Genomic DNA, 26,144 nt, shown 5'->3' on the forward strand with positions numbered 1-26,144 from the left:
TTAAAAATACATTTTTGGGGCTCATATTTGATTTGATGTTTAAAATACTATAAACTAAACTAATAATGTTAGTTACAGTGGTTATTAACATAGTAATGGCAACAACATTTAAGCAGTCCAAATCATTACATATCTTTAAATAGATGGGTAATTGAGGACATCTTCTTCGCACCAATTGATGCTATGCATTATTACAAAAGATTATTTGCAGTATCACAATCCTACCGAAACCACTTCATTTCCACCTCTATTTTTTTCTTAAGTACCAATTAATTCCTCATAAAATTACTGCTGTCTGCAATCTGCATTCCATTCATTGTTTTTGGTACACCACTGTATGCCTAGAAATTATTTAAATCCTTTTCACAAATGAGATGGCAGTATTGCATCAGTAACATCACGAGTGAAGGTAAGATTTCTAGCAACTGTTTCATCATTTTAAGTTAATGTCGAGTATTTTAAACATTCCCTTCTTTTTGTCTAAATCATCTATTGTTGTGCCGTTCTTTCATTAATTTTCAATGTACAAACTCATTAATACCTTTTTAGCATGAAGACTCACATTTATCGTATTCTCCTTTTTCTGGTATTCTGCTTCGAAATCTGCTATATCTTAACCACGCCGATAAGTTTGAATAACATAAAGAGCAGAATTTTAAAAAAATCTAAAGGAAAGATCATGATACCAAAATCAGATCTGTCAAGTACATCGTGCAGAGTGAAGGCATATAACATCACGTTATCCCACAAACATTGCATAACAAAAACAATTGAGCTGAATTACTGTTATGGTCAGTGTATCTCGATATCCTTTCCAAGAGACAGATTCTATGAAGGAAATTTAAGTTTTTGCCAAAGTTGCAAACCAAAGACTTATAAATGGAAAAACGTTAAAATAAGATGTCCGAATGCTAAAAAAAGAAGAAAGAGAAAATACGTTTTGCAGATGATTGAATCATGCGCCTGCAGTTCTTGCTGAGACCAAAGTTGTTTAATTTAATAGTCTTGTGGTATAAACGAGAAATATTTAAGTCCTTGTATATTATGTGTAGGTAGATTGTACTTAAAATTAACATTATATTAAATTAAAACTTTGTTTTAAAGTTCAACACCAGCGTTTTTTTTCACCAATTGTGTCATGTTGTTTATTGATGGTTTTGGCCTACTTATCGCATATAATTTATACTTCTGGCTATTTTGGCAGCTAAGTCGGCCAGAGTACTTGCCAGAAATAAATAATCTCTAAAGGCTTTGAAGCAAGATAATCCACAGCGTTCAAAAAGTTTGAATTATAAGAGAAGTATTGAACGTTTAAATCTTCTTCTACACCGTTAGGGTCTTATAAACTTATAAGTCTTATAAACACTTTTAGTATCTTCTTCTATTTTTTCTCCATATTTTGTTTCGAAAGCTGTAATCTTAAAAATTATATTAATGAAATTCTTAAAATCGCAAAAATATAAACCGTGAAAATATTTTAAACTCAAAACTTGTGTATTAAAGAATTGCGGAAATTTCTGTGTGAGGCAGTTTCTTTTCTACAAATAACAGAAGGCTAAATTTTCTCCAATAACAATGAAGTTCATACACTCAGACATTTCCAATACTCGAGTAAGTTAATGTGATGAATGTGACTAATGTGACTAACTTTCCAGACATAACAGTCTGATTTTTTTAATAATTATTGCTGAGACAAATTTAGATCACACGCTAAAGTTTAAAAATATAAAGCCAACTCAACGCCTGTGATCCTAGCAAAATGTAATTAAAAAAGATTAACTAACGTCAATTAAAGACGTAACAGACTTATTTTTGTTTTGCTTTCATGTTGACCTGTTTGCTAGACACCAAACATTCCAACCATTTGATTAAAAATACAATCATTAAGGCGCAATTAAGTTCACGATGAAAATCAAATTCGCACTTTCATCAACTCAAACGTATTAGTACGATGACAACAATACACGAAAGTTGGTATCCCCCCAAAAAACGAATAAGGTGCCAATGTAAACAATAGATAGGCTATGATAAAGTGCACATAATCTTTTTATTTAAAACATACGTCATACGCTAACTGCAGGGTTGTATTCTTCTTCTTTTAGAATGTTGTAACCTAATTACACTTAATAGGATATATTAAAGATAATACAATATATATATATCCAATCAAGTCCCCTCCTTTTTCCGACCTTGGCTAGACATACACGTGGTTCCACGATGAAGGATGTTAATAATAGCTGTTTTTGTCTTTTGGTCGGCCAAAACGAGTCACGTTCAACCACGCACGAAAGCTTCAACTACAAGTACGATATAATCCTATCTACTTTACTGCCACAAGCGGATGTGGATATTTCACGGTCTTACGACTTTTTCATAATATGATGCTCGCTGTCCGGATACTAGAGATGGTAGCTGCCAGTAGTGAATTTTCGTGGATTTTTCACAGGTCTTACGACTAGTCTATGTTAATAATGTCTGTCTCTGAGTAAGTTTTTAATTAATACAGGCACACAAAATGCGATTCCGTGTTATGTCTATTCGAAATGGCTATGCGCAGTATTATTCCTGATATTACCCAATTAAATTTATTGTTCAGACGGATGAACACGTAAATTCCTCCCACGGGTTAATACTTCTCTTACATTATTACCTGTATTTTGTGTGGATTTTTTCCACGGGCTCAGGACTAGTTTTTCTTATAATAGTCGATGTCTGTCTGTGAGTTAAAAATCGTAAGTGCAAGTAGCAACAAACAATTTCTCTCGGAATCCCACAGGCTCTAGGCGACAAATTTTTTAGGAGTTGTGTAAGCATGCAATTAATAAATAAAAGATTTAACAAATCTAATTAAAAAACATTAACAATAAACGGGTACACTATATTTGTTTTTTATCTGGTCATCTTATTTTTTCTTTTTTTCTAATTAGTTTGCCTGCTTCTTCCATCATGCGTTTTATGTTTCAAGAATATAAAGTTAAAACAATGCAATAAAAACATGGGAAGTAAAGACAAGAAGAGCGGTCGGCAAGTGAGGTAGAGAAATAAAAAAAAACTACAAGTGGTTTAACGGGCTTTTCGACATTCTAACAAAAAGTTTAATTGAAACTACAAAGTAAATAAAAATAGTAAAAATGATTAAATTTTCTTAATATATTTACACTAGTCGTTAGCCCGTGGAAAAATCCACGGGTTCGCCCGTCGCAGCTAAGCTACCATTTTGCGTGACAGACAGACGGACGGACAGACGTATACGGGCATTATAATATAGATGTAAAGTTACGTTAGCTAATTTGGATTCAAGAGTCCCGATATTTTTACTCTTAGGTCCGAATAAGTCCTGAATAAAAATAGAATTTGTATCTGGAATGTAATTTTTAGATTTCTGAAATAAGGAAAATTAAGTTCGGGTTCAGCCTAGACGCCTCATATCGTGACTGTAAGAAAATGCATACGCCATCAAAATGGTTATTAACAATTTTCCTACAAATTTATCAATTTACATTATCAATTTTTTTATATTTTACAAGTTAGAAGTTGAAAGCACCCTCAACTTCGTAATAAAGGTTCGAGATACACGTAGAAAAAATGCAGAGGCAGGAAACAAAAATACATGTTCGCAATAGGGAGATAATCAAGAGAGTCTATTGTTGTCTCAATCCTCAATCCAATCCTAGACAACTTTATAGTGCGCCGGTACCCTATGATTATTTTGTTGTCTAGACAAAGTGATCAGACCAAACGTCTAGTTTTGGCAGTTTTTTATCACTGAAAATGTGACAATGATTGAAATTGTGGTAACATTAAACTTAAAATCAGACGAACAAGAAACAAAACAGACTTCCTGGTAGTAGTAGACTTGCATTCTCGAAAAAAAAACAGCTGAGTCATTCTCTGATTCGACTCTATGTGATCGCATATTAACTTTAATGTTCAAAAGCTATTAAACTAAAGAAAACTCTTCTTTCCATGATTAGCCACAAGAAAACATCATAGCATCACAGAATCAGTAAATCCGGAATTAACATAAGGGTTTGACGCTTTTTCAATAGAATCTGTGTTACGCTTAGTATACCGGCCACCATTTTCAAATAATATTGGACTATTTTTTGATAATATTTTGTCTTTGAATATTTCTTCCCATTTTTTAACTTGAATGGGTTTTTTCATAAATTCATCGTCAAACTCGATATCGTCCTCGTCTTCGTCATAAGAAGACACGTTGTAATATGTGTTATTTTCGTTAATGTCGAATGTTAGGTAGTTTCCACTTCTACACATGATATCTTCAAGATGTTCTCGTAGCTCACTAAACGACGGTCGTTCCAACGGGTTTTCTTGCCAACAATGCAGCATTATATTGTATCTGGAAAATAACAGAAAAAAACTTACTTAAAAACGAACGAACGAATTTTTTAAAAACCTGCTTAATAAAAATCTACCTAATAATAAGAAAATTAACAGGGCAAAAATTAATTTTAATACCAGCCTAAACAATGTACTATAACACATTTTTGCAAAAAAAAGATATGACAAAATCGAGTTTACCATGTTCTGGGACGCTACGGGAGGCGTAAAAGATCTTATGTTTGCAACGTGTATGAGATACACGTATCTAAAATTAGCTAACTAATTGTGACGAAATTAACAAACTTTATTTTTAATGGGTGCCAATTTCCTGACACTATTATATTATTGTAATCTGCTTGATTAGGTTTTTAACTTCTTTTCAACGAATACAATATAGTATGCTGTAATTTGTTGTAGTTTGTTAACGTGTAATAAAATGGATAAATTGTTAGTTTCTAGCGATTGCTTTGATAGCGTCAATTTTACTTGAGGTTTCTTCAAAAGATGCGTTGTGCTTAGTTTTAATTGCTGTGGTTGACCTATAAAGTACGCCTAGTTTTTATCTCTCTACTTGTTAAGAAGTAGCCGTCTTTTTGGCTATAAATCGCCTTTTAACTCCAGGAACGAGACAAGCGGTGTTATTTCTAAAGCTAAACTCACAATAACAACCATTTCTCTGCGGCGCACCACCTTTCTGTATGACTTTTGCATTTTGTTTTGTCATCTTGAAATACTGCATTTTATTTTTGTTCACATTAAAAGAAACACGTGATTCCATAATAAGAATAAACAAGACGTATGATATACGCAAACAACCTCGCCAACAAAGTTTATAAAAAGCTGTCTATGAAATTGTGATTTCTGTTACGAAGTTAGACACGACATATTTTGCTATTCGGATAGGCAATAATATTGATAGAAAATTCCTCGAAATTTCAATTTTCGTTAGGTCAGTCTGGAGTAAACTGACTGACAGGAAGAAGAAAGACCACAAGCTCCACCTAAAATTTTTGAAATTCAGTAACCCCCCCCAAAAAAAAAACAAAAAACAAAAACAAAACAACAACAACAAAAAAACAACGGGGTATAAGAAAGTCACCTAGTGAGAAAAAGCAAAATAAAGAAAAAAAATATACGATCTTAATTGTTCGAAAAAGGAAATAGCTTTAGTTAAAAAACCATATTACTAGAAAAAAGAAAAAATGCAGCCTATCATTCATTGTTGAAAGTCGCGCGATGGAACGTTTATGGTCTTAAACTGCATTTAGTTGACAAAAAATTAACATTTTGATGTCACTATCATGTTCAGCATACTTTTTTTGTTAACTTTGCCAAATTTTGTCGAAAATAAAGTAATCTTAATTTTTGGTCCAATTTTGGCCTAAAATAACAATTAGGTGACAAAAATCAAAATTATGATGTCACTATTATGTTCAGCATAATTTTTTTGTTAACTGTGCCAAATTTTGTCGAAAACAAATACCAAATTTGGCCGATGACTTTTAAGTACTTAGAGAGTTTAGGTATGAAGTTTAAATTTGTGACGTTGCAATTGACCATTTGGTTAGTTAGTTACGAGTTGGAAACACATCCTCGCAGGCGAGATAGTAAAAAGAAAAAAAAAGTAAAAATAGTTACCAAGATGAGATTCGAACAAACGACTACTCCCGTGTCAGTGCTCAGAGAGGCAAAAAATTCTCGAAGTTAGACACGACATATTTTGCTATTCGGATAGGCAATAATATTGATAGAAAATTCCTCGAAATTTCAATTTTCGTTAGGTCAGTCTGGAGTAAACTGACTGACAGGAAGAAGAAAGACCACAAGCTCCACCTAAAATTTTTGAAATTCAGTAACCCCCCCCCCCAAAAAAAAACAAACAAAAAACAAAAACAAAACAACAACAACAAAAAAACAACGGGGTATAAGAAAGTCACGTAGTGAGAAAAAGCAAAATAAAGAAAAACAATATACGATCTTAATTGTTCGAAAAAGGAAATAGCTTTAGTTAAAAAACCATATTACTAGAAAAAAGAAAAAATGCAGCCTATCATTCATGGTTGAAAGTCGCGCGATGGAACGTTTATGGTCTTAAACGGCATTTAGTTGACAAAAAATTAACATTTTGATGTCACTATCATGTTCAGCATACTTTTTGGTGCTCAGAGAGGCAAAAATTTCTATTCTTGTAGGACACATTTGCGTTTTAATACAAGCTCACGAGCTTGTAATAAAAATTCTTGTGTCAGCATGCGCAACGCAAAATGCTGCTGTAAATATAGATTTGATCCACTGGCGCAGCATCATGTTATAGAACTTAAAATTGCATTGCACTCGAGAAAGAATAAACATCATTTTATAAGCCTCCATCAAATTTGTGAGACAAACAGCTACAATTCGGACACGTCATATTTATAAATAGCTACACCACAGGTAATATATTAAACTAGTCGTTAGCCCGTGGAAAAATCCACGGGTTTGCCAGTCTTTTTATACCGCATTGCGTGCGTCTCGCTACCTGCGCAGCTAAGCTACCATTTTGCGTGACAGACAGACAGACGGACGGACGGACAGACGTATACGGGCATTATAATATAGATTGTTGTCTCATTTTGTTTTCTTAAAGAAATTGCTGTATTGTGTGACATTTGGTGGGGAGAATGCTGAAAGAATTATTAAATCACATTGTTACCGGGTTGCTACAAAAAATTTAGTCTAAGTTTTCCTTTATTCAATACCTGTTCTTATGTGAAAATTTAAAATTTCATGTGATTTTTAGTATTTCTGTCTTTATTTATGTGTACAAAGCTTTACATGTCTTATTTTGAGCTAATGCTTAAGGACTCTATGTTTTCATGTTTTCTTTCCATCTCTGTCTCACCCAATCCCTCGTTAGAGTTAAGACGCACCTTACAAATGAATTGTTTAATTTGTTACGAAGGAAAAGAGTTGCGAAAGCTTGTATTATTAGCTACTTACATTTCATCCGCACAATTGTCTGGTTTTTCCATTCTGTATCCAGATTTCAACATGGTCAATAATTCTCTGTTGTTAACTGCCGGATAAGGTGTCCCGCCTATTTGAAAAGATAAAAGAAAGGAAATATTTTATATTAAAAAGCATTTATCGACAAGGTTTTTTATTAACAACTAAGGCATTCAAACCAGTATGTACCCCTGCGTAAAAACAAAACATAATAACATCAATTAAAATAACTTACCCAGGGTTACCACTTCAAACAGCACAACACCGTAAGCCCATCTATAAAAATGCATTTAAAAATTTTCTTAACTGTCCAGTGGGTGCTGGTAACCTTATGCAGCGATCAAATAATAGGATACGGTGAAATATGGCTGCGAATAAGACTTATAAATTTTCGAGGAATATATTTCTGTAATAAAAAGTTTAAATTGCAAAAAAATTCTTCTTAGAAAAAATTTCTTTTCTTAAGTTTTACATACAAAAACGGTTGACAGCAATATTTTTTAAATTTTGAATTTCAATGTATACTTAAAAAGACGATAGATTAAAAGAGCTTGAGAATGTTAAATTTTAATATATACTTACACATCACTGAAAGTTGTAAACACTTGATCAAATATGGCTTCCACTGACATCCATTTCACTGGTAACTTTCTGGATTTACTGGTCATGTAAATTAAATCGCTACTAACTGCCCTTGTTAATCCAAAATCGGCAACTTTAGCTATCTGGTCTTCACCAACCAATACATTACGGGCAGCCAAATCACGATGTACTAGATTTTTCGAAGCAAGATATTCCTGTAATTTTTAGAAAAATTACATATATATACCTCGGATACAAAATGTTACCAATCAAATTTTTATTCTGTATTATTCCAGTTAATAATTTTCGTTGAAACTATTGTAATTTTGACGGGAAGAAAAAAAAGTGCGAGAAAGGATTCCTTCATCACACACAATCACTGAATTAAAACTATTTTATATATTATGATTAGAGGCAGTGCCAATGTATTGCTTCTATTTCCTACCATAGCAACTTGTAAATAAAAGAAATATTTTATTTACAAACACTAGACGTGCAACGTAAATCTGTTATCCTAAGGGAACATGTGGAGGAAATTTTTGAGAAACATCTTCTATTTAACTTTCTCTTTGCGGATTTGCCAAAATCCTCGAAAATAATTCTGCAAATATTTTATAAATTAAAAATCAGCAAAAATTGCCCGCAAAAATTTCATAGTTTCTAACTTTATTTTTGGAAACTATGTTGGGAAAGATACTAATTTATTTATTTTAAAGTTAATGCTGTTAAAATTATACGATAAATTGCATTAGTTTCGAAAAAACGTTTTTTGTGTTTAAGCTCTCTGAGGTAATTAATTTTCTGAGGTAATTAATTTTCGTACGTTTTACGCAAGTTCTGTCAATTACGCCAGAAATAATGCTTGCCAATTTTAAAAAATTTAATTCTCGCAAAATGTTAGGACTTGCCAATTTTGAGAAAATTTGTTTTTCGCGAAAATTAATTTACTTGAGGTATTTAAAAAAACCAGTAAAACTATGCATAAAGACAATACTGACCATTCCAGCAGCTATTTGCCATGCAAAAGACAAAACGCGTTCAGCAGTAAGCGACCAACCATCGTCCTCTGAATACTTGCTATCGCTGAGTGACGCCTAAAATTATCGTGGAAAATAATAGGGTTACTAGAGAAGATGAGAGTCACAGTTTTTAGTTATAACTCAGGGAAATTACATGTTAGCAAAAAAAACCATCACAACTTATTTTTATGTGTGAAAGTTTAAAATTTCAGGTGGAAAATTCAATGTTTTGTGGTATTATGAAACTTAGATCTCTTCGTATGCCCCATGTTAGAACCTTTTGAGTATCGAATCAATAGATAGCTTTTTTATCGATTAAAATTTATTGCGTGCACATACCTTGGTTCTTTTTCTTCGCAAGTAACTCAAAAGATCTCCTTCTTTCATATATTCAACAACTAGCACCAACGGTTTGTTGACCGTGCTGCAACCAATCAGATTGACTATATTTTTATGGTAGCCAATCTCTTTCATGAGAGACATTTCTTCTCTAAAATCGCGTTCTTCTTCTTCAGTTGAACCATCTAAACCAAAAGAAAGTCAGTTTGAAGATAACACATTGAAACATAACGCACATGCTTTTATAAGTATGTGTGGCATAAGTTGTTTTCGCAATTTTCGTTAGCAAAGAAAAAATTGTACTATTAAGTCTCAAAGTTTTGCGTAAAAATGTAACAATTTGTTGATAATATTTGACTAACATGTGATTGGGCAACTCCTGGTTTACTTCATTGGAAAACATTTTAGGGATTTTGTAATTTTAGGCAAAATTTGTTTCCGCGAAACATTTTGAAATAAGCCACAATTAGTTCCTGTTAACTTGAACTCCGGATAAATTTTATTACTAGAAATAATTTACTTGGGTCCCGTGAAATTTCGTTAATACTTCCTTATAAATCTGATGTAACTCAAACCTCAGATAATTTGAACATTCATTAACCTCGACCCATTTTTGGTTCCTCACGAGGTTAATGTTTTCGGATAACATGAACTTGAACTTTTTACTCGAAAAAAGAAAATCCAAGATTAGTCAAATATCAGATTATTATTTTAGTTTTTATTAACTCGTGATGCAATAAAGATAATGTTGTCCGTTAAGAAAATTAAAATTACAAGGGACATGCATGCTTTTTTATCGCCATATTGCACCTTTTTCCCGGTGACTTTTACTGGAAAAAATTGCTTTAACTTGAACTACTATCTCATTTTAGACCAAAATCGACTTAACAGGAGCTCCTTTAACTCGAACATTCGTTAAATCGGACAATTTTCCCGGAGGTTCGAGTTACCGGGGGTTAACTTTATTTGCGAAAGTTAATTCCCGCAAATTTTTTTGTTGTAGTTTCTTTGACGGGTATAAAAAACTTATTCTTTTCCTTCGATTTCACATATTTTCTTCGTTCTAAGTATTACTATTTGTGACTTTTTGTGATGTCATGCAAAACTATTTGTTTTGTAAGGTTTACAACAACTAATTAACATCGAGGTCTCGCCGCATAAGCTGAATAAGTTATTTTTTATTTGCAGTAATGCAACCTTACCGACAGAAGGTGCTCAAAATCAAGTTTATCCATGTGTTTTGGCATTGTTGCCTAGACCTTTTTTGTAATATATGACATTTTGACTTTATTTAAGAAAATTACCATACCTGGGGCACCATTTCCCTAATTTAAAACTACAAATTAAAAAATTGTTGCAAGGAAATAAACGACTTACCTTTTAACAATTTTACTGCAACTTCTGGATCCTTTTGGGTAAGTAATGTTGCACCTCCCTTCATTTTTGCAAAATTTGTTTTCACAAAGATATCCGCATTTATAGTGGCACTAAAAACAGTTCCAAATGCTCCCTCGCCTATCTTTTCAGTAAGCATAATGTGTGTCGGGACAATCTCCCATTCATCAAACATTTCTTTTACTTCATCTTGTTCCATGTATAACCTGGATGAATAAAATTAAAATCAGTAATCAAAACCATTCTGTTTATTCCAAAGGTTGAGTTGCAACTTCTCTTTAGTCGTATTTTGTCTGTGTGTTATAAAAGGGTTGCGCAGGAACTTTATTTCGGAATCCCCGCAGTACCCGGTTTTTACGGATTTTGTTCTTGTCGCTCACCTGTAGTAACTGGACCATTCACAAAACCCGATCACTGACTAATCCATGTTTAAGGCTACGCTTACGAAGGTCATTTTGGTTCGGAAGTGGTGCGGCGGTATCGAGTTAGGGTTTTTAGGTCAAAAAGTGACCTTTTTATTTTTTAAAAGCTTATTATTTTAGTAACCTTTGTTTTCTATATGTTATGATAAATATAATGTCACGTTTTTTAGTTACATATAAATATTAAACAATCCAATTTTAAGATTTTTACTACATAAGTAGATTTTGAGGGAAGCCAAGTAGGTAGCTAGCTAGCCTTTTTTATTATGCCATTCTTTTAATGTGTTTAATCACTTTGGTGTATGGTTTTTATCCTAGTAAACATTATTTTCTTTCGTACCCGGGTTGTATATACTTAGCTCTTTAGATAACCCTTTAGATAACCTCTACCTAAAACGTAAAAGTAGCCAAATGCAACATGACTGAACCAAAATTCTTATTCAATAATTCTTATGCTAAATGCAGTTTGGTAGTAATGTGATACAACGTAGTCAGAAGTCTTAGTTTATTAATACAATGAGACAACAGGGTTTATTTTTTCTCACAGTTAATTTTGTAAAAATAAGCTAATTTCACGAAAACTTATTTCACAAAATAAAATTGGTAAATGACTGTTTTAGCTGGGTGAGGTAACAACACGCCGTTTCCTGTATTTATATATTTTAACCGAAGTTGCAACAAATTTTTTTTGGGAAAAGGGGTTTACGTATGTATCAGACGGTTTGGCTTTAGTAAAAGCAGAGCAGGTAGCCACAGGATGTCTTCTGAGTTTAATTAAAACAGAAGTTGTGATCAAGTTTTTTGGAAAAGGTATTACTCCTATACGGATGTGCAACACAGCTTACCTGTACTAAGCGCTCAGTCCAGTTTTACGATCACTTTTTTTTAACTTTAACAGCCCCTTATTTCGCAAAATAAAGAAATTTGGTCGACTATCTTTGCTATGATAGGGTAGCAACAGGTTATAAACCGTGTCTTTTATTTCAGCTGCAGCCGCGGAGAAGTCAATTAAAAAAAATAAATTACACTGGAAGCACCATAAAGTTGTGTGCGCTTTACTCGATTCACGACATATTCTGCATACCTGTACTAGAGCGATCCAATTATGGATTTTTTTAGCTGGATGGGGTAACAACTGAATTTTTTCTGTGTTTTAACTGAAACCGAAGTTGCAGTAATTACTTTCTGAAAAGGGTATTACGCACGCTCTCAGCCGCTGTCATGATTATGTTTTGAACTTCCACGGAATATTGTGTGCGCCTTGTACAAAACGCTTCACTTGCATGTATTGCACAGTTTACAGGTCTTATTAGGCGCTCCATTGGGCGTAAAATGTCGAGTCATACAGTTAATTGTGGCTTAAACCGCCGTTTCGACACTAGAAAAACGTCGTGCTTCAGGCACACGAAATAGTGTGCCCGAAGGATTTTCCACAGGTTAAGAACTAGTCTTATTAAAAGCTGTATGTTATTTGTGTGTTCAAAACGGTTACATGCAGCTTAAACTTTTTGATCTTAACGCTACGCTATTTCAAACTTCTCTTTTTTTCTTTGTGCATTTTTACAAAAGGCTTTGTTTAATTTAAAAAAAATTCTAACGCAACAGTCATGGGTAATTAACTTTTATTGTTCCCTCGATATAGTTTCATTGTTATAGATAGCTACGTACAGACAATGAACAACATCACTTTGTTATTCGCGCCTTTTTAAAAATTAATAAAAACATTTTATGAGAAGAACAATAAATTTTACGAATTTTGTAAGTTGAATTTTTTATTGACTTTTTTTTCTGCCTTTCGATTGAAATTGATCAATCGAGTTTGTTCTATATTTACTAAATATAAATTCGAATTTATTTCGTGATTTTTTTTATCTATTATTTATAAGAACGTCTAAATTTTGCTTAAAGCTAGACGTGCCTATTTTGGGGGAATTTTTGTAGATTATACTTTTCACTAAACAACTAAGAAATTGTGAAAGTTAGCTTCTTAAGAGCTAATAATAAACTTCCCTTTCTTAACGCAGATCCAGCGGTAGAAACACATTAATCGTTGTTAAATATCTCACGAGAAAATTACATTCATGTTTTTGTCGTAAATTTTGGCATAATATTGTGTTCAGCTTGGTTCTAATGATAAGGAAGAATTTGCGTTTTAATTACTCCGTGGCTGGTTTTTTCTAGGAACCATCTGACTACTGCATAGTAATTTCTTAACGCGAACAAAGATGTACTAAATATCAGGGCAGAAATTATGTATGACAGGCAGATTCCCGTGGAGTTTCTACTGAAAAACAACTAGTTCACTATGATAATGCCCGTTTGTGTGATCAAAATGACTGTCCCACCGCTTTATCCAATAAGTGAAAAATGTGCACGTAATACTTATGCATTAAATATATACAATGGGCAAATTCCTGTGGATTTTTCCACAGGTTGACAATTAATCCAATAATAAATACCGCCATATTAAATACGTACTCAATATTATCTTTTGTCATCAGAGAAGGCTTTCTTTTAGCAGTCTTACGTCTCACCAAAAATACCAACATTACGATTACGGTGATAAGAAGTATGGGTACGACTGTTGATATAGCAGTTTTTTTGTTCTTATCCATCTGTGCTAAAACATGATATAATTATAAATATAAATATTGTTTACGTTAAAGAGCCTTTTAATGTAACGCTTTTTAAGAAATATTCCCTGTATTTTTTAAAGCATTACAGTTTTTCTGAACTTTTAAATTTCAATAGAAACAATGAGCCAAATTCGTGTTAACGCAAGAGCGCTAATAAGCACCTTAACTCCAGTCCATTGGTTTGATAATCAAGAAAGGACAATGGTAGTGAAAACATTTCTAATAACATGCTTCATCAATTAGCGTCAATGAGGTAATGTATACAAAATATTTGTTGTATTAGTGTTGCAGTGTTGTCGAACTACCTCTATGTCCAACAAAACAATAAATCTTGCCAAATGAAACTAGATAAGGTAAGACTTTCTTACAAAAGATTTGATTTAAAAACAAGAGTTTATATCCATTATATTTAAAATACTAAATATCGATAGGAATTTTTTTATACTTTTTACTCATTTTAAATGTACCACTATCACATTTTAATATCAATGCTCATCAACTGTTTATCACAATTAGCTCGAATTTTGTATAAATCACTAAAGTTGTAAATTAACAGCCTGTTTTGGAGCCCGTTTACAACCGTGACGCATTGATGCGTCTCTGGATAAAATTACTAAAAATTGTTATTAGAATTTTTTATTTAACTGAAAACAATTTTCGCTCGCTATCAAAATATTTGATGTCAACCTGATAATTCGTTGTGTTATCGTGCCAAACATTCGAAAAAGTTTGGTGCATGAAACTCTGAAGAAGCACACAAGTGACATTATATTTTACAACAAACGCAAACAAAACGAAACGTGTCATAATAAACTCACATTTTAAAAGAAACTGCTAACAAAAAATACAGCCTATCATTCATGGTTGAAAGTCTTGCGATTAAAACGTTTATGGTCTTAAACGGCATTTAGTTGCCAAAAAATCAAAATTTTGATGTCACCATCATGTTCAGCATACGTTTTTTGTTAACTGTGCCAAATTTTGTCGAAAACAAATACAAATTTTGGCCTGAAACGTCATTTAGATGACTTATGACGAAGTTTAAATCTGTGACGTTGCAATTGACCATTTGCGACAGGGTTAGTTAGTTAGTTAGTCAGTTAGCAGTTGGAAACCAATACTATCCTCCTCTCAGGAGAAAGTGAAATCCCAGGGTCGGTTTTCTTTTAAAAATGCTCCAAAAGAAAAAAACGACGGTTTTAAAGAATTTCCTACGCCTTCGGGCGCGGAAATTCAAAAAGGTCTGTATTAACTTACACTCTAATTGCTCTACCGGTATTGTGATGTTAAGTGTTTCATTTTTGCCATCAGGACCTAAATTAACGTGAATAAAATATCCTATATTAATGCGAGGGTATTTCATTTATATGTATTGTACGTTATTTTTATTTTTAAAGAAAAGAAATTAGATGTAGAAACTTATAAAAATTATACAAAATTATGTAAAAATTATAGTAGTGAAAATTTTTACAAACCAGGCAAGACGATGCTTGCATAACCAATATCAGGAATATTAACTGTGCGCGATGTGTTGGTTTTAACAAATATCTGTGTGAAAAACAAGGCAAAATTACAGACATCACAGAAATTAACTTTTCTTTAAAATTTACAGCTAACTAGGAAGAAAAAAAGATCAAGATTCCCATGAAAATAAAAGAACGAAGGACCGCTTACATGGACGCCAAAATCTCCGTCTTTCGTGCTAGTTTTATATTTTTCGATTAAGTAAGATGTTTTGTTCTAAATAAATAATAAATTAAATTTAAAGTTTACATTTTGATTCTCTTAAACCTGCATATCGCGAAAACGTGTTGGAAAGTGTCGCTGACTTGCATCTCGGATACATGTTGTTTAAAAATAAAAACATTGTTCTAAAAAGGTTAAGCAACATTGTGGCTACAAATTCATATGGTTTCACATACATTGCATCACAAACATTAAGGTAAACAATCGCGTTGCCATGACGTTAGCTAAGCAAGTGTACACTTTTTTTTTTATCACAAATCTTTTAAATAAAAATCTTACCCTCTCCACGATTACTTTATTTTCCTCATTCTCAAAACCCAGCACTTTTTCTTTACCCCATCTTAACAGAAAATACTCTATGGGTGTAACTGTCACTGTTTTTCGCCACTTTACGAGAATATCGTACTCAACTTGTATGCAACTTCTACAGAGTTTTGGGGGACATTGTACTGCTGTGTAGTTGGAGCACTTTCTGTTCATTGCTGTGATTTCTATCCACTTGCTTAGCAGTGGTTGGTCTGTAGGTCCTTTAAAAGAAAAACATGGTAAAATTACTATTACCACTACGAATGTCAGTCATTTTACATTACGCGATTTTTTAATAAGCAAGACAAATTTTGTTCAGATCCGTTGCCGCTCAATTCTTAAGTAAGCCCGTTGTCGACAAGTGTACTTTAGTAGCCTGCTAAGTTTGGCTATTTTTACTTACGTGTGGTCGTTGTTGGTGTGGTCGTTGTTGGTGTAGTGATAGCTACTGGACAAGGGTTTTGTTGAAGTTGGTGACAACCTATGGAGTTGTTGATAAATACATCAAAATGTTTACATATTGCAAGTGAACATCCAGAAATTGATATTTAAAACGTCTGTGGAACACACTAATTTTTGTTAGAAATGTACCCTAACAAGATTTTTTGCTCAGAAGATTAACTTTTGCACTGGACTTTTCATCTTCTTAAAATTAAGTTTCTAAAAAATTTAAAAAAGGCCATCATTCGTATTATAAATATCCACAAAAATTTTACGAAAACTTTTACTGTTTTAAAACATAGAAATGAACACTGGGTCATTTAAGGAGCTGGTGACTAGTAGTAAGTTAATGTAAAGGGCAAAGTTCATTACATGAATGCTTAAAGCTAGGAGGATAGCTTAAAGTGAATACTAAGATTTATCAGCATAGCTTAAGGCACGAAATATTTAATGTGGCTAAATACCCCCACCCCTCCAGACACAAATGGCCTGGTATAAATACGATTAGATGGTTACTCGGCATGGGGCTTTTTTATTATTTATGGTAACTGTGAAACATCCAAAAGTTAAAATATAAAAAATTGCAAAATATAAAGATAGTTTAAATAAAAATTCTCACCTTCGTACATGACTGTGTGTGTAATAGATTTACCCAATAAACATGATCCATATTTTGTTGTTGCCTACGAATTTTGAAAAAAGAAAGTTATTACATTCCCCGAGTTTCTTTATTATGCCTTTATTACTTAATACATTGCTAGCTGAAAAAGATGAAATTATCTTCAATAAAAACTTTAAAATTTTTCTACGATCTTGGACCAAAAATATGAGTTTGTCGCCACAAGCAGTTATAAACACATTATTGATAAAACAAATGGGAATTTTGAGGTTGGCACAATCGGTGCGGATCTAGGGCTTATTTGTCCAGCCTTTTTCATATTTTAGGGTCTTCTCGACCTTAATGTGGGTTGTTTGATGACGTAAAAAATATAAAATAATTGTTTTTTATTACACGTTTTTTTTTAAACAAAACCAAGTGACAAACGATCTAGTTTGACCGACAATCATCCTCATTCTTATGATTTAACGATGTTAAAAAAGCAAAAACTCTTAAAAAAGAGGTTAATCAGAATTTAAAAAACTTGCTTAGCAATTTTTAGCCCCACATCCTCTAAGCACTAGATTGCTACAGAGGATTTTGCAAGTGTGGGGAGTTCAATACTTCCACAACGAATTGAATCAATTAAACAAGGTTGAGTACCGTAAAATGCCGAAATCAAAAGCAGCGCTTATCAGTGGTGATAACAAGATTTTGGTGCGTTTATCCGAGGGTGCGCTTATCCACGGGTGCGCTTATCCACGGGTGCACTTATAAACGAGTATAAAAAAAGTGCAAGAAAAAAAAGAAAGAAAAATCGAATAATTTTTTTACCATGATGTATATTCTTTTATGTGTATGATTTTGTACATTTTAGGTTTCTTATCTTCATCACTTGTGAAACAGTCAGAAGAAATATCAGAACGAACATAACTTTGTTTAGAAAAACTTGTAGGAAATGTGCCAGAAGCTATGGCCAAGATTTGTATCCAATGATGAATAAGTGGCGAATTTTATGGATGAAATCAGTCATTACTCGTGAAAAGTGTCGTGCTCCGGAAGGCACTTGGGTCCCTAGATTGCCGCCATTTTGTTCCTTTTGTGATGTGCTATAAGTGTGCTAAATTTAATTCAATTTGGAGAACCCTATGAAAAGTTATGGAGGGAGTACCCCCGGTCAAAATATGTTTTAAAACCCCCGGACCAAATGGGGTTAACCATAACTTTTTCTTTGAGCTGATAAATGTGCTAAGCAACCCAGCTAAGCAACTCGAAGGTAAAAAGGCTTATTTTTTCTTAGCAACTTAAAATGTGGATCGCTAAATTTGTTTGGTAATGTAAAATATGTAAAGGGTACCTGCAACTGCATACACTAAAGGAAAACTAGCAAAATCAGTGTTTTACAATATTTTTAGGTTTTATTCAAAGACATTTGTACCGCGTTTATACTTTAGTATACTTTATACGGACCTATTTATCCGCCTCCATGGGTAAATTTACTAAAAATAGAAATTTATACAAAATGCGTTTACACTAAATTTTGCAAATTTTACGCATTCAGAATGAACACGATAAAAAAATAAAAACAGCAAATTTTCCCAAAGTTTTTTTTCCGGTAGCTTCGCAACAATAATTTAAATATACACGAGTGCAAACAGAAAAATTATTTCTGTTTTGGCTGGCTCGGCAGTCATATGAACACATTTTTATTTTTATGCGCTTCTTAAGAGCAGCAAGATCCCGCCTGACCGAGATCTCGGTACAAACAAGCGAGATCTCGGCAAGGCGGTCTGGCTCGGTTATCATATGAACACACTTTTATTTTTTCATGTGTTTCTTAATAGCAGCGAGATCCCGCTTAGCCGAGCCAGCCCGGTCAATCGAGCCAGCCCGCCTCCATATGAACAGCCCCTAACAATAGATTTAAAAAAATTCTCATCAATTATGTAAAGTTTGAAATATATTCTTTTGTTATCATTGTATTTGAATCTTTTGTGAAATGTAAGCAACTTTTCAATCCCGGCTGGCTGAGATGTAAAAAACTTCATATGAACACGAGATGAAAATCACCCCGGCTAGCCGAGCCAACCTGCCTCCATGTGAACAGCCCCTAAGTGCTCAAGTGTAAATGCGGTATAAAAGACATTTTGATCACGATACAGGTTGTGAAAAGTATAAAAATAGACTCGCCTTAAATTCCAAGGTGCATCCTTTTAAAGGGTCGCCTTTGAAAAATGAGTTAAAATTTACAGGATAGTCTGCTTCAAGCGGCTTCTACAAACAACAAAACAATTTCATTAACGAAAATCTTTAAAGAAAGATTGGTGTTTGCAAAATATTTAGAATTTTATATACGGTAATTTTTTCTTTTGAATAAGGTAACATTTCTGGTTTGTTTATAAGAGAAAAGCTAAAATTTGGATCACTCATGGATTACTTTGATATAGAAAGTAGCAGAAAATATTGTTCAAAAGTTACATACATATGAAAACGTTTCTGGTGTAGATGCTGGTGCAGCAGTTGCTTTTTCAAAGCTATCTCTGTCGCATTTCACTATTTTTCCTTTTATCTCTAATTCTTGTATTAGATATTTTGATTCTCGATCTAAAAAAAAATAATTTATTGGAACATCTTTTTAACTATCAGAAGGACGACAATGTGTATTTATTTTGGAAGAAATTTTTTTTACCTAAAGGCGACAGCCAATTGATTCTCCACCAAAGTTGATCCGACTTATCCAATTTTATTGGACGGGCAGTAAGACTTCGAACTGCACTTGCTCGTGGCATGTCTACAAAGATTGATTGCTATCACTCTTAAAATTGCAATTTAAAAAAAAGAAAAATATTTTTGAGGGTTAGAATAAAACCGTTTAAGTTAAAATGCATCCACATCTTCTTTTTTTAACTGAAACTGAATGTGCTTATTTGCTTTAAATATTTTCATTCTAACATTTACTTATTTGTATCATTCCAGAAACAAAGAAAATATATAGTGTCTGCTTTACAGCTTCTAATGAACATTTTTAGGATTAAACGAAATAAACGATGCTACAATCTTATTTTTAAAGACACTGTTTAGTACAGTTGACTCCCTCTGATTTGAATCTCTATAATTCGAAAATTTCTATAATTCGAACAAGAGCTCAGTCACCGTCAATTTTCCTTAAGAAACTCTTATAAAAAACTTTCAATTCGAATTTTTCTGTCCCTTCAGCACAATTTCCTCCCTAATTCGAATTTTAGATTTTAAACACAACTTTGACAAATTCAAATTACATTGGTGTAGTCCTGAGAAAAGCACTTGGTGAAGCAACTCGTATTGTCGAAAGAGATCATCCCTCCAATGTAAAGCAATCAAATTTTTAACAGTTTTTCAAATAGAGTTTCTTTTTTGCGTAAACTATGAAAATAAAGATTGAATTTCTATAATCCGAAATTCTCTATAATTCAAAAAAAAAAAAAAAAAAACCCGTGCGAATTCGAATTAGGGAGAGTCAACTGTAGTAGTAGTATAAAAAAGAAAAAACTTTTCTGAAACTGTTATCACACCGACCATTGATCTCTCATACTGATGTTATTGTTTTAATGTTAACCGTCGCTTTTTGTACATGCTACTTATTAGAGACGTAGAAAGTAGTGTTTTCTTATAGCCCTCTCACAAGAGATGTCCAATTAGTAGGTTCACATAACCAAAGTTACCTGTGAATGTCACCTCCATTGAATTATTTGATAAATAACCATTGAAGTTGATTGGAACGACGCGTAATGTGTAAGATGCATTTTGGAACCTTCCATAAAAACCATAAGTTGAACAAATTTCCCTTACACCAACCAATATGTGACTGCGTGCTGTCTAAGAGTTGGAAGGTAAAGCTGGGTTATTCTTAACACCATAGTGTTAAGAATAACAATTTTAACCCTATTTAATATGGAAGGGTGGGGGGATTCCGCCTTTTCCGGATTCTGCTTTTTTAAAGCCTTTTTATTATTAAGCTGCATGTTTATGATACTTACTGAGCTTTCATGTTTACCTGTTAGGCATCTGCGTGCCAATCTTTATGTTTCATACCTTTCAGAGTCTCAAATAATGCCTATTATTCGAGAGTATCCCTAAAGATTTCTATGAAATCCTTAAATACGGAGAAATATAATGTTACGAGTATCTTTCAAACTTGATACTTGCAACAAAACCTTATTTCATCAAGGAAAATCATCCTGTAAATTGTGAACACGTGATTAGTCCAATTCCCCAAATATCTCCGGATTTTACCTGAAAATCGGGAAAAGTCGGATTTTTAGGCAAAAATATGTTAAGTAACTTTTATTTGGTTGTCAGAAACTTTAAACAGAATGCTAAAATTCGTTATTGATTTTAAGCAGATGTGGTATCTTGGACAAATTTCAAGCCTCTGATAACGTCACAGAAAAAGTGCTGATATAAATTTTATTGTCTCCATTGTGTTCCCTTTTATACCGTACCAAGTGTACCGATTTTGCTTTAGTCTAGACAAAGTTATTAAAGCAATATAGTCGAGTACCAGAATTACAATGGGATCATAAAAAGCACTAAGCCTAAATGCACTGCGTTCAGCGTTAACACTTTTAACAAAAATAATTTTTAACGCTGCGTTCCTTAGAGATTTTTCAAAATCTCGAATGTTTTGACATTCGTTTTTACATTTATATGAAAAACTGAATTTATTTTTGCAAAGTAAACATTGTTATCTTTCAAAAAAATGAGATCCTTTCTTCGCGTAAAAATAGAGTTTACCGACAACTACGCTAAACATTTTACAATGAGTTTTATTACAGCAGCTGACGGTAATCTCTTGTTGGCAATTTTGAAATTGGGGTAATCCTAATAACATTTGTTTTTGTTTGAGAAAAAATCGTGGTGTCGACAACGTCCCCACCTATTTTTTTCCCCAAAAATGTGAGGCGCGTAGAATTGTTATTATTAAGATTGTGTACCCAGGATAGCCTCTTCAGTTCCTATTGGTACTGCTTATCACACGAGGGTCTTGCGAAGGGGGTCCTAGTGCTTTTAAAGCTCCCATCTGAGCTGCAAAATTCATGCAAGCTCAGTCATTTATCAACTAGTAACCACCGAAGATATTAATCCTATTCTCATACTCAGCACTGAGCAGAAAGAATAGATTCACACTTTTATAATCTATTATAGCATATTAAATAGCAGTAAATTCTAAAATTTGTTTGTAGGTTGTGTGTGTGAACTGTCAAGTTTATTTAACAAATAAAATCATCTATTTTAGTTGGACGGGTTAACATCAGGCTCTTGTCTGTGTTTTAGTTTAGCTGAAGTTGCAGGAACTCTTTTTGTGAGTATACATATAATAGGTATATTCTTATTTATTTCTAAAATATACCCGCAACGCTGTATCGATTTAAAAGCTATACTCCATTTACGACATACTGTATATCTGTACTATAGCACCCCATCTGATTGTTAAACCTTGGGCCACCCATCTAGTCCCTATAATAATACCCGGTGTTTGTGCGTAAAAGAAGACGTGCAGAGGAAAAAACAAATAGGAAATGTGATATTATCCACTTAGTTTTAACGGATTGATTTTTTTTAAGAATTATTAATTGTAATTCTTTAAACAACACATTCTATGATATTACCGTGACTGATTTGCATCAAAGAAATATATAACGAAAAAAATAAATAGTAAAGTAAATAAAACACTTACAAGTCCGAGTACATTCTTTCTTGGAAAAAACAGGTTGTTTTTAAACTTCAAGAAAAGGGTGACTAAATATACACTACTAAATGTTGGTGACGCAGCGGATGTTACTTCTTCCCATTCGAATGAAATATTTGAGATCGCTTTGTTACTAATGATTACATTCGTATTTATAACTTTTGGGATGTTTTTTGGATCATTAACATCTAGATGATAGTAGGACTTTGATTAAAAACCCTTTTTTAAAATTGCCCTCTATTTCTTGATTTTGGGAAAATTAATCCTGCATTGCACTCGTAATAATTTTAAATAAACGCCTCCCTCTTTCAGGTACCTTATTCTAGTAAATGCCTGTTCTAAAATGAGGCGACTGTTTAAATCTAGAGCCTATTAGGACATCATTACCATTCGCAGGGCGTTCCTTCACGGGTATTTTATCTTTGCATAGGCAGTATTGATGGTAGTCAATTCCAAACATTGAGATAATTAAAGCTTGCAGTTTAAGTTTAGCGAAAATTACAATTGAATTGTTTGATTGAAAATTGGATTGATTTTAAATTCAAATTTAGGTGGACTCATTTTAAGAGCATTAAATAGTCAACAAATTTTTAAGTCAGTGATTAGTTACGTCTATATTAATCAATGACTGATTTACTGACAAAAGCGTTCGTTCACATGTTTTCTGTGCCCAGGCAAAAGCTTTACACTACTCTCTTATTGACAAGTGTGCCGGGATAAATAATAGGAATTACAAATTAGAAAGTCAGTAAAATCAAACAATAAAGTATTTATTTCAGCAGTACTATGCAAAAAAAACTAATATCCGATTTAGCACTTATTAGAGTTGAATTTTCATAATCAAGTTCTTCATAGTTGTTTAGAGAAAGAACAAGGGTAAATAATACTGGAATGTTCCTTGATTTTGCTTCTTCTTTTTTCTTGAATATTTATCTACAGTAATCAACCCTGGCCCTGTTTTCCTGTTAATTTCATGCACTTGATAGTCAAAAATATTTTATAATATTCGCGATAATATCATAAACAAAGGTTAACGTATGTAAAATCGTATGCATTCATAATTAGTTAAACTTTTTCGTGGACATTTACACAATACTTACTATTATTTGTTACGTTCCAAAAAAATTGACATCCTGTGTCACATGCTCTTGATTTCTAGAAGTATTACAAAAATAACATAAAGTCACACTTTTAATTCGGCACGAATACCAATAACATTAAAAAATTTACGTAGAATAGTATTTCATTAGATTTCCTCAAAGCTGTTAAATCTTTTTCCACAAATTTCGTCAGAGTTATTCGAGTTCTTGTGTAAACTTGTTATTGATTGAGCAATAATATAAACATCAACTTACACACTTCTTTCTGCACAAGGTTTCATTGAATGGCAAAGGCTGCTGACATGCAAATACACACTAAAATAATAAATAAGCACGTGAGATTTCTTCTTCTTTAAAAAACCTGCTAAGCTGGAAATCACGAATGGATATCTACTATGTGAATCATTTTTATGATAGTTCAGTTATTTACATTACATAAACAAAACAAAATAAGGATTCTTGAATATCACAACTTGATAATAACAGCTAACATAATCCCACAAAACCTTATAATTCTTTTTTTAAACAGAAATTAACTACTAACATTTTTACAAACAGTGCTGCTGCAACTTTTGTCCAATGATGCACCTTGATCTCTACTGGCGGATTCGTACTAAAAAAACAATAAGAATAACAACATCTCTATTTTTAAATTATTATGTCATTACCATTCACAACCAAAGTTCCTTGAGATACCAAGACACCGACGATATCTTTAAGAGCGTTGGCTGCAAGCTTAAATACTGCTTTATTAGAACAAATGGTGAAACACGCTGACCAAACAACAACATCTGATGCCACGACATATCATCCTACATGTTACATTTAATAAAACATTTTGCGTTCGTTTAATTTTATTAAATATTAAATTAACCACGTTAAGGCCTGTTCCAAAATTGATTGCAATTTCACTTAAAAAATATTTTTCCTCTTTGATCATCTCTATATTAGATAGCATGGGGTGGGGGGTAATTGAAGGGGGTGGGATAAAAAACAGGAGGGGCATAAATAAATAATAGAATTTTAAACATAATATCTATTTTTCAAATTAGTTTTATATAAGATTTATATAAGATGTTAACTTCATCTGTTTCATCATCATCTCCATCTAACAGAAGTTCTACGTCCTTCATACACCACTCCTCTCCTGTCACGTAAAACGGATCAACTGATCAGAGAAAATTGGAAGATGGACTTGTAGTGCCTGGAACATACACAGCCCGTTATAAAAAAAGAACCATAGATATTTTGCAAAAAAACTTCGGGAGAAAAAATTAAAGCTGAAGCGTGTGGATATCGTTGTATATGACGTTAAATCAACGAATAATGTCAAATTTATTTGACTCCTTTACTTTTTTATTTTAATTTTATTTTTTATTTTTTTTTTTTTTATTTTTTTTTTCGGGAGATGGGGGTAAATAAAGGGAGGGGGCTAAAAAAGTGAGGGGGCTGAAAAGAGAAATTACGGTATTAGAAACTTACGCATCCTATTTTTAAAACTGATCAGGCAAACTTTTTTGTTGCGTCATATTACTCTTGCAAGAATTTAATTCAACATTAACTTGTAATGAGGATAATGTGAAAATGTGTTCACGAAGCAACAATCAAATAAACAAAGATCTTTAGAGCATAAAACTTTATTTGAATATCTCATCAAATACCAAGGCAATTAATTATTAAAACACAATTATTCAAAATAAATATATATATAAATATATATATAAAAATAAAATAAATAAATAACCTACCTGAATGCAGAAGGAATACAACTGACCCCACATGTGCCAGGGTCGAGTACCGGATATAGCCTGATTCGTATAGTTTGAACAAATACCAAGGAATGAAGAATCAACTTCACACATATATAAGCAGATAAACAAAACCCAGTACTTGTACATGATCGAATAAATTATTTAATCAATTAGTATCTTTTTAAAAATGTAGCGAGTGGTTTGTTGATGTCATGTTCTTGACGATGTAACATTTGCTTTACAAAGTCTTTTAATGACAACAGTTAAAAAGGTTATTAATTGGTAATTACAATTTGAAAACACGAGGAAGAACGCTGGAGGAGAGAAAAAAATAAATAACTAAACCAAGACGTAGGCGAAACTAACGAAAAGTTGGAGCAAGCATGACATACGCAAGACAATTTTTCGTGTGGCTTGTTTTGTATGGCAAATTTAATTGGCCCGAAATTTATGATTTGTTAACTTTCATAAACACATTTGAATGCGTTGTCGGTGACTGATGGATGTTCTTATTTTTCACTCTCAGGGGTGGGGAAGCGTTTTATATAACTTTTCAGCTTTAATATTATTAATAACTTCGACCAGTTATTTTTGCTACATGAACTAAACATCTGTTTTTTTAAATGTCGGTTTCGTAGCAGATTAATCATTTTGGTACGGTACATAGGTTTTGCAAAACATGAAACTAGTACATAATAACCTTCTCAATTTTGAGGTTAACTCCTATTTCTTTATTCTAATTTGACAGA

General features: G+C 32.7%; 1 protein-coding gene across 1 annotated transcript; it reads right to left on the minus strand.

Annotated features, from left to right (window-relative positions):
- Positions 1 to 3,456: 3,456 nt before the first annotated feature.
- On the minus strand, positions 3,457 to 25,959 carry LOC130656312 (uncharacterized). Its single transcript, XM_057459144.1, has 23 exons — positions 25,393 to 25,959; positions 24,189 to 24,257; positions 23,900 to 23,959; positions 23,645 to 23,699; positions 22,533 to 22,732; positions 20,518 to 20,671; positions 19,506 to 19,607; positions 19,299 to 19,420; positions 19,007 to 19,090; positions 16,838 to 16,901; positions 16,181 to 16,258; positions 15,751 to 15,998; positions 15,400 to 15,465; positions 15,201 to 15,273; positions 14,983 to 15,039; positions 13,568 to 13,709; positions 10,650 to 10,873; positions 9,273 to 9,457; positions 8,913 to 9,008; positions 7,915 to 8,129; positions 7,568 to 7,608; positions 7,327 to 7,423; positions 3,457 to 4,363 (listed from the first exon to the last, which is right to left on the minus strand). The coding sequence occupies exons 1-23, from the start codon at positions 25,540 to 25,542 to the stop codon at positions 3,988 to 3,990; spliced, it is 2,958 nt and encodes a 985-aa protein (XP_057315127.1). The 5' UTR covers positions 25,543 to 25,959; the 3' UTR covers positions 3,457 to 3,987.
- Between the last annotated feature and the right edge of the window lie 185 nt (positions 25,960 to 26,144).

Source organism: Hydractinia symbiolongicarpus, chromosome 9 (genome assembly GCF_029227915.1).
Source record: "Hydractinia symbiolongicarpus strain clone_291-10 chromosome 9, HSymV2.1, whole genome shotgun sequence".
Lineage (NCBI taxonomy): Eukaryota > Metazoa > Cnidaria > Hydrozoa > Anthoathecata > Hydractiniidae > Hydractinia > Hydractinia symbiolongicarpus.

What these genes read in the sequence shown, in the direction of transcription:
- LOC130656312 (XM_057459144.1), bottom strand. Translation starts at nt 25,542, where the DNA reads ATGTACAAGTACTGGGTTTTGTTTATCTGCTTATATATGTGTGAAGTT. An exon ending in ACGGAGATTTTGGCGTCCAT is followed by an intron (nt 15,274 to 15,399) that starts GTAAGCGGTCCT and finishes TTTTTCACACAG; the next exon opens with ATATTTGTTAAAACCAACAC. An exon ending in ATGACAAAAGATAATATTGA is followed by an intron (nt 10,874 to 13,567) that starts GTACGTATTTAA and finishes TTATTCATCCAG; the next exon opens with GTTATACATGGAACAAGATG.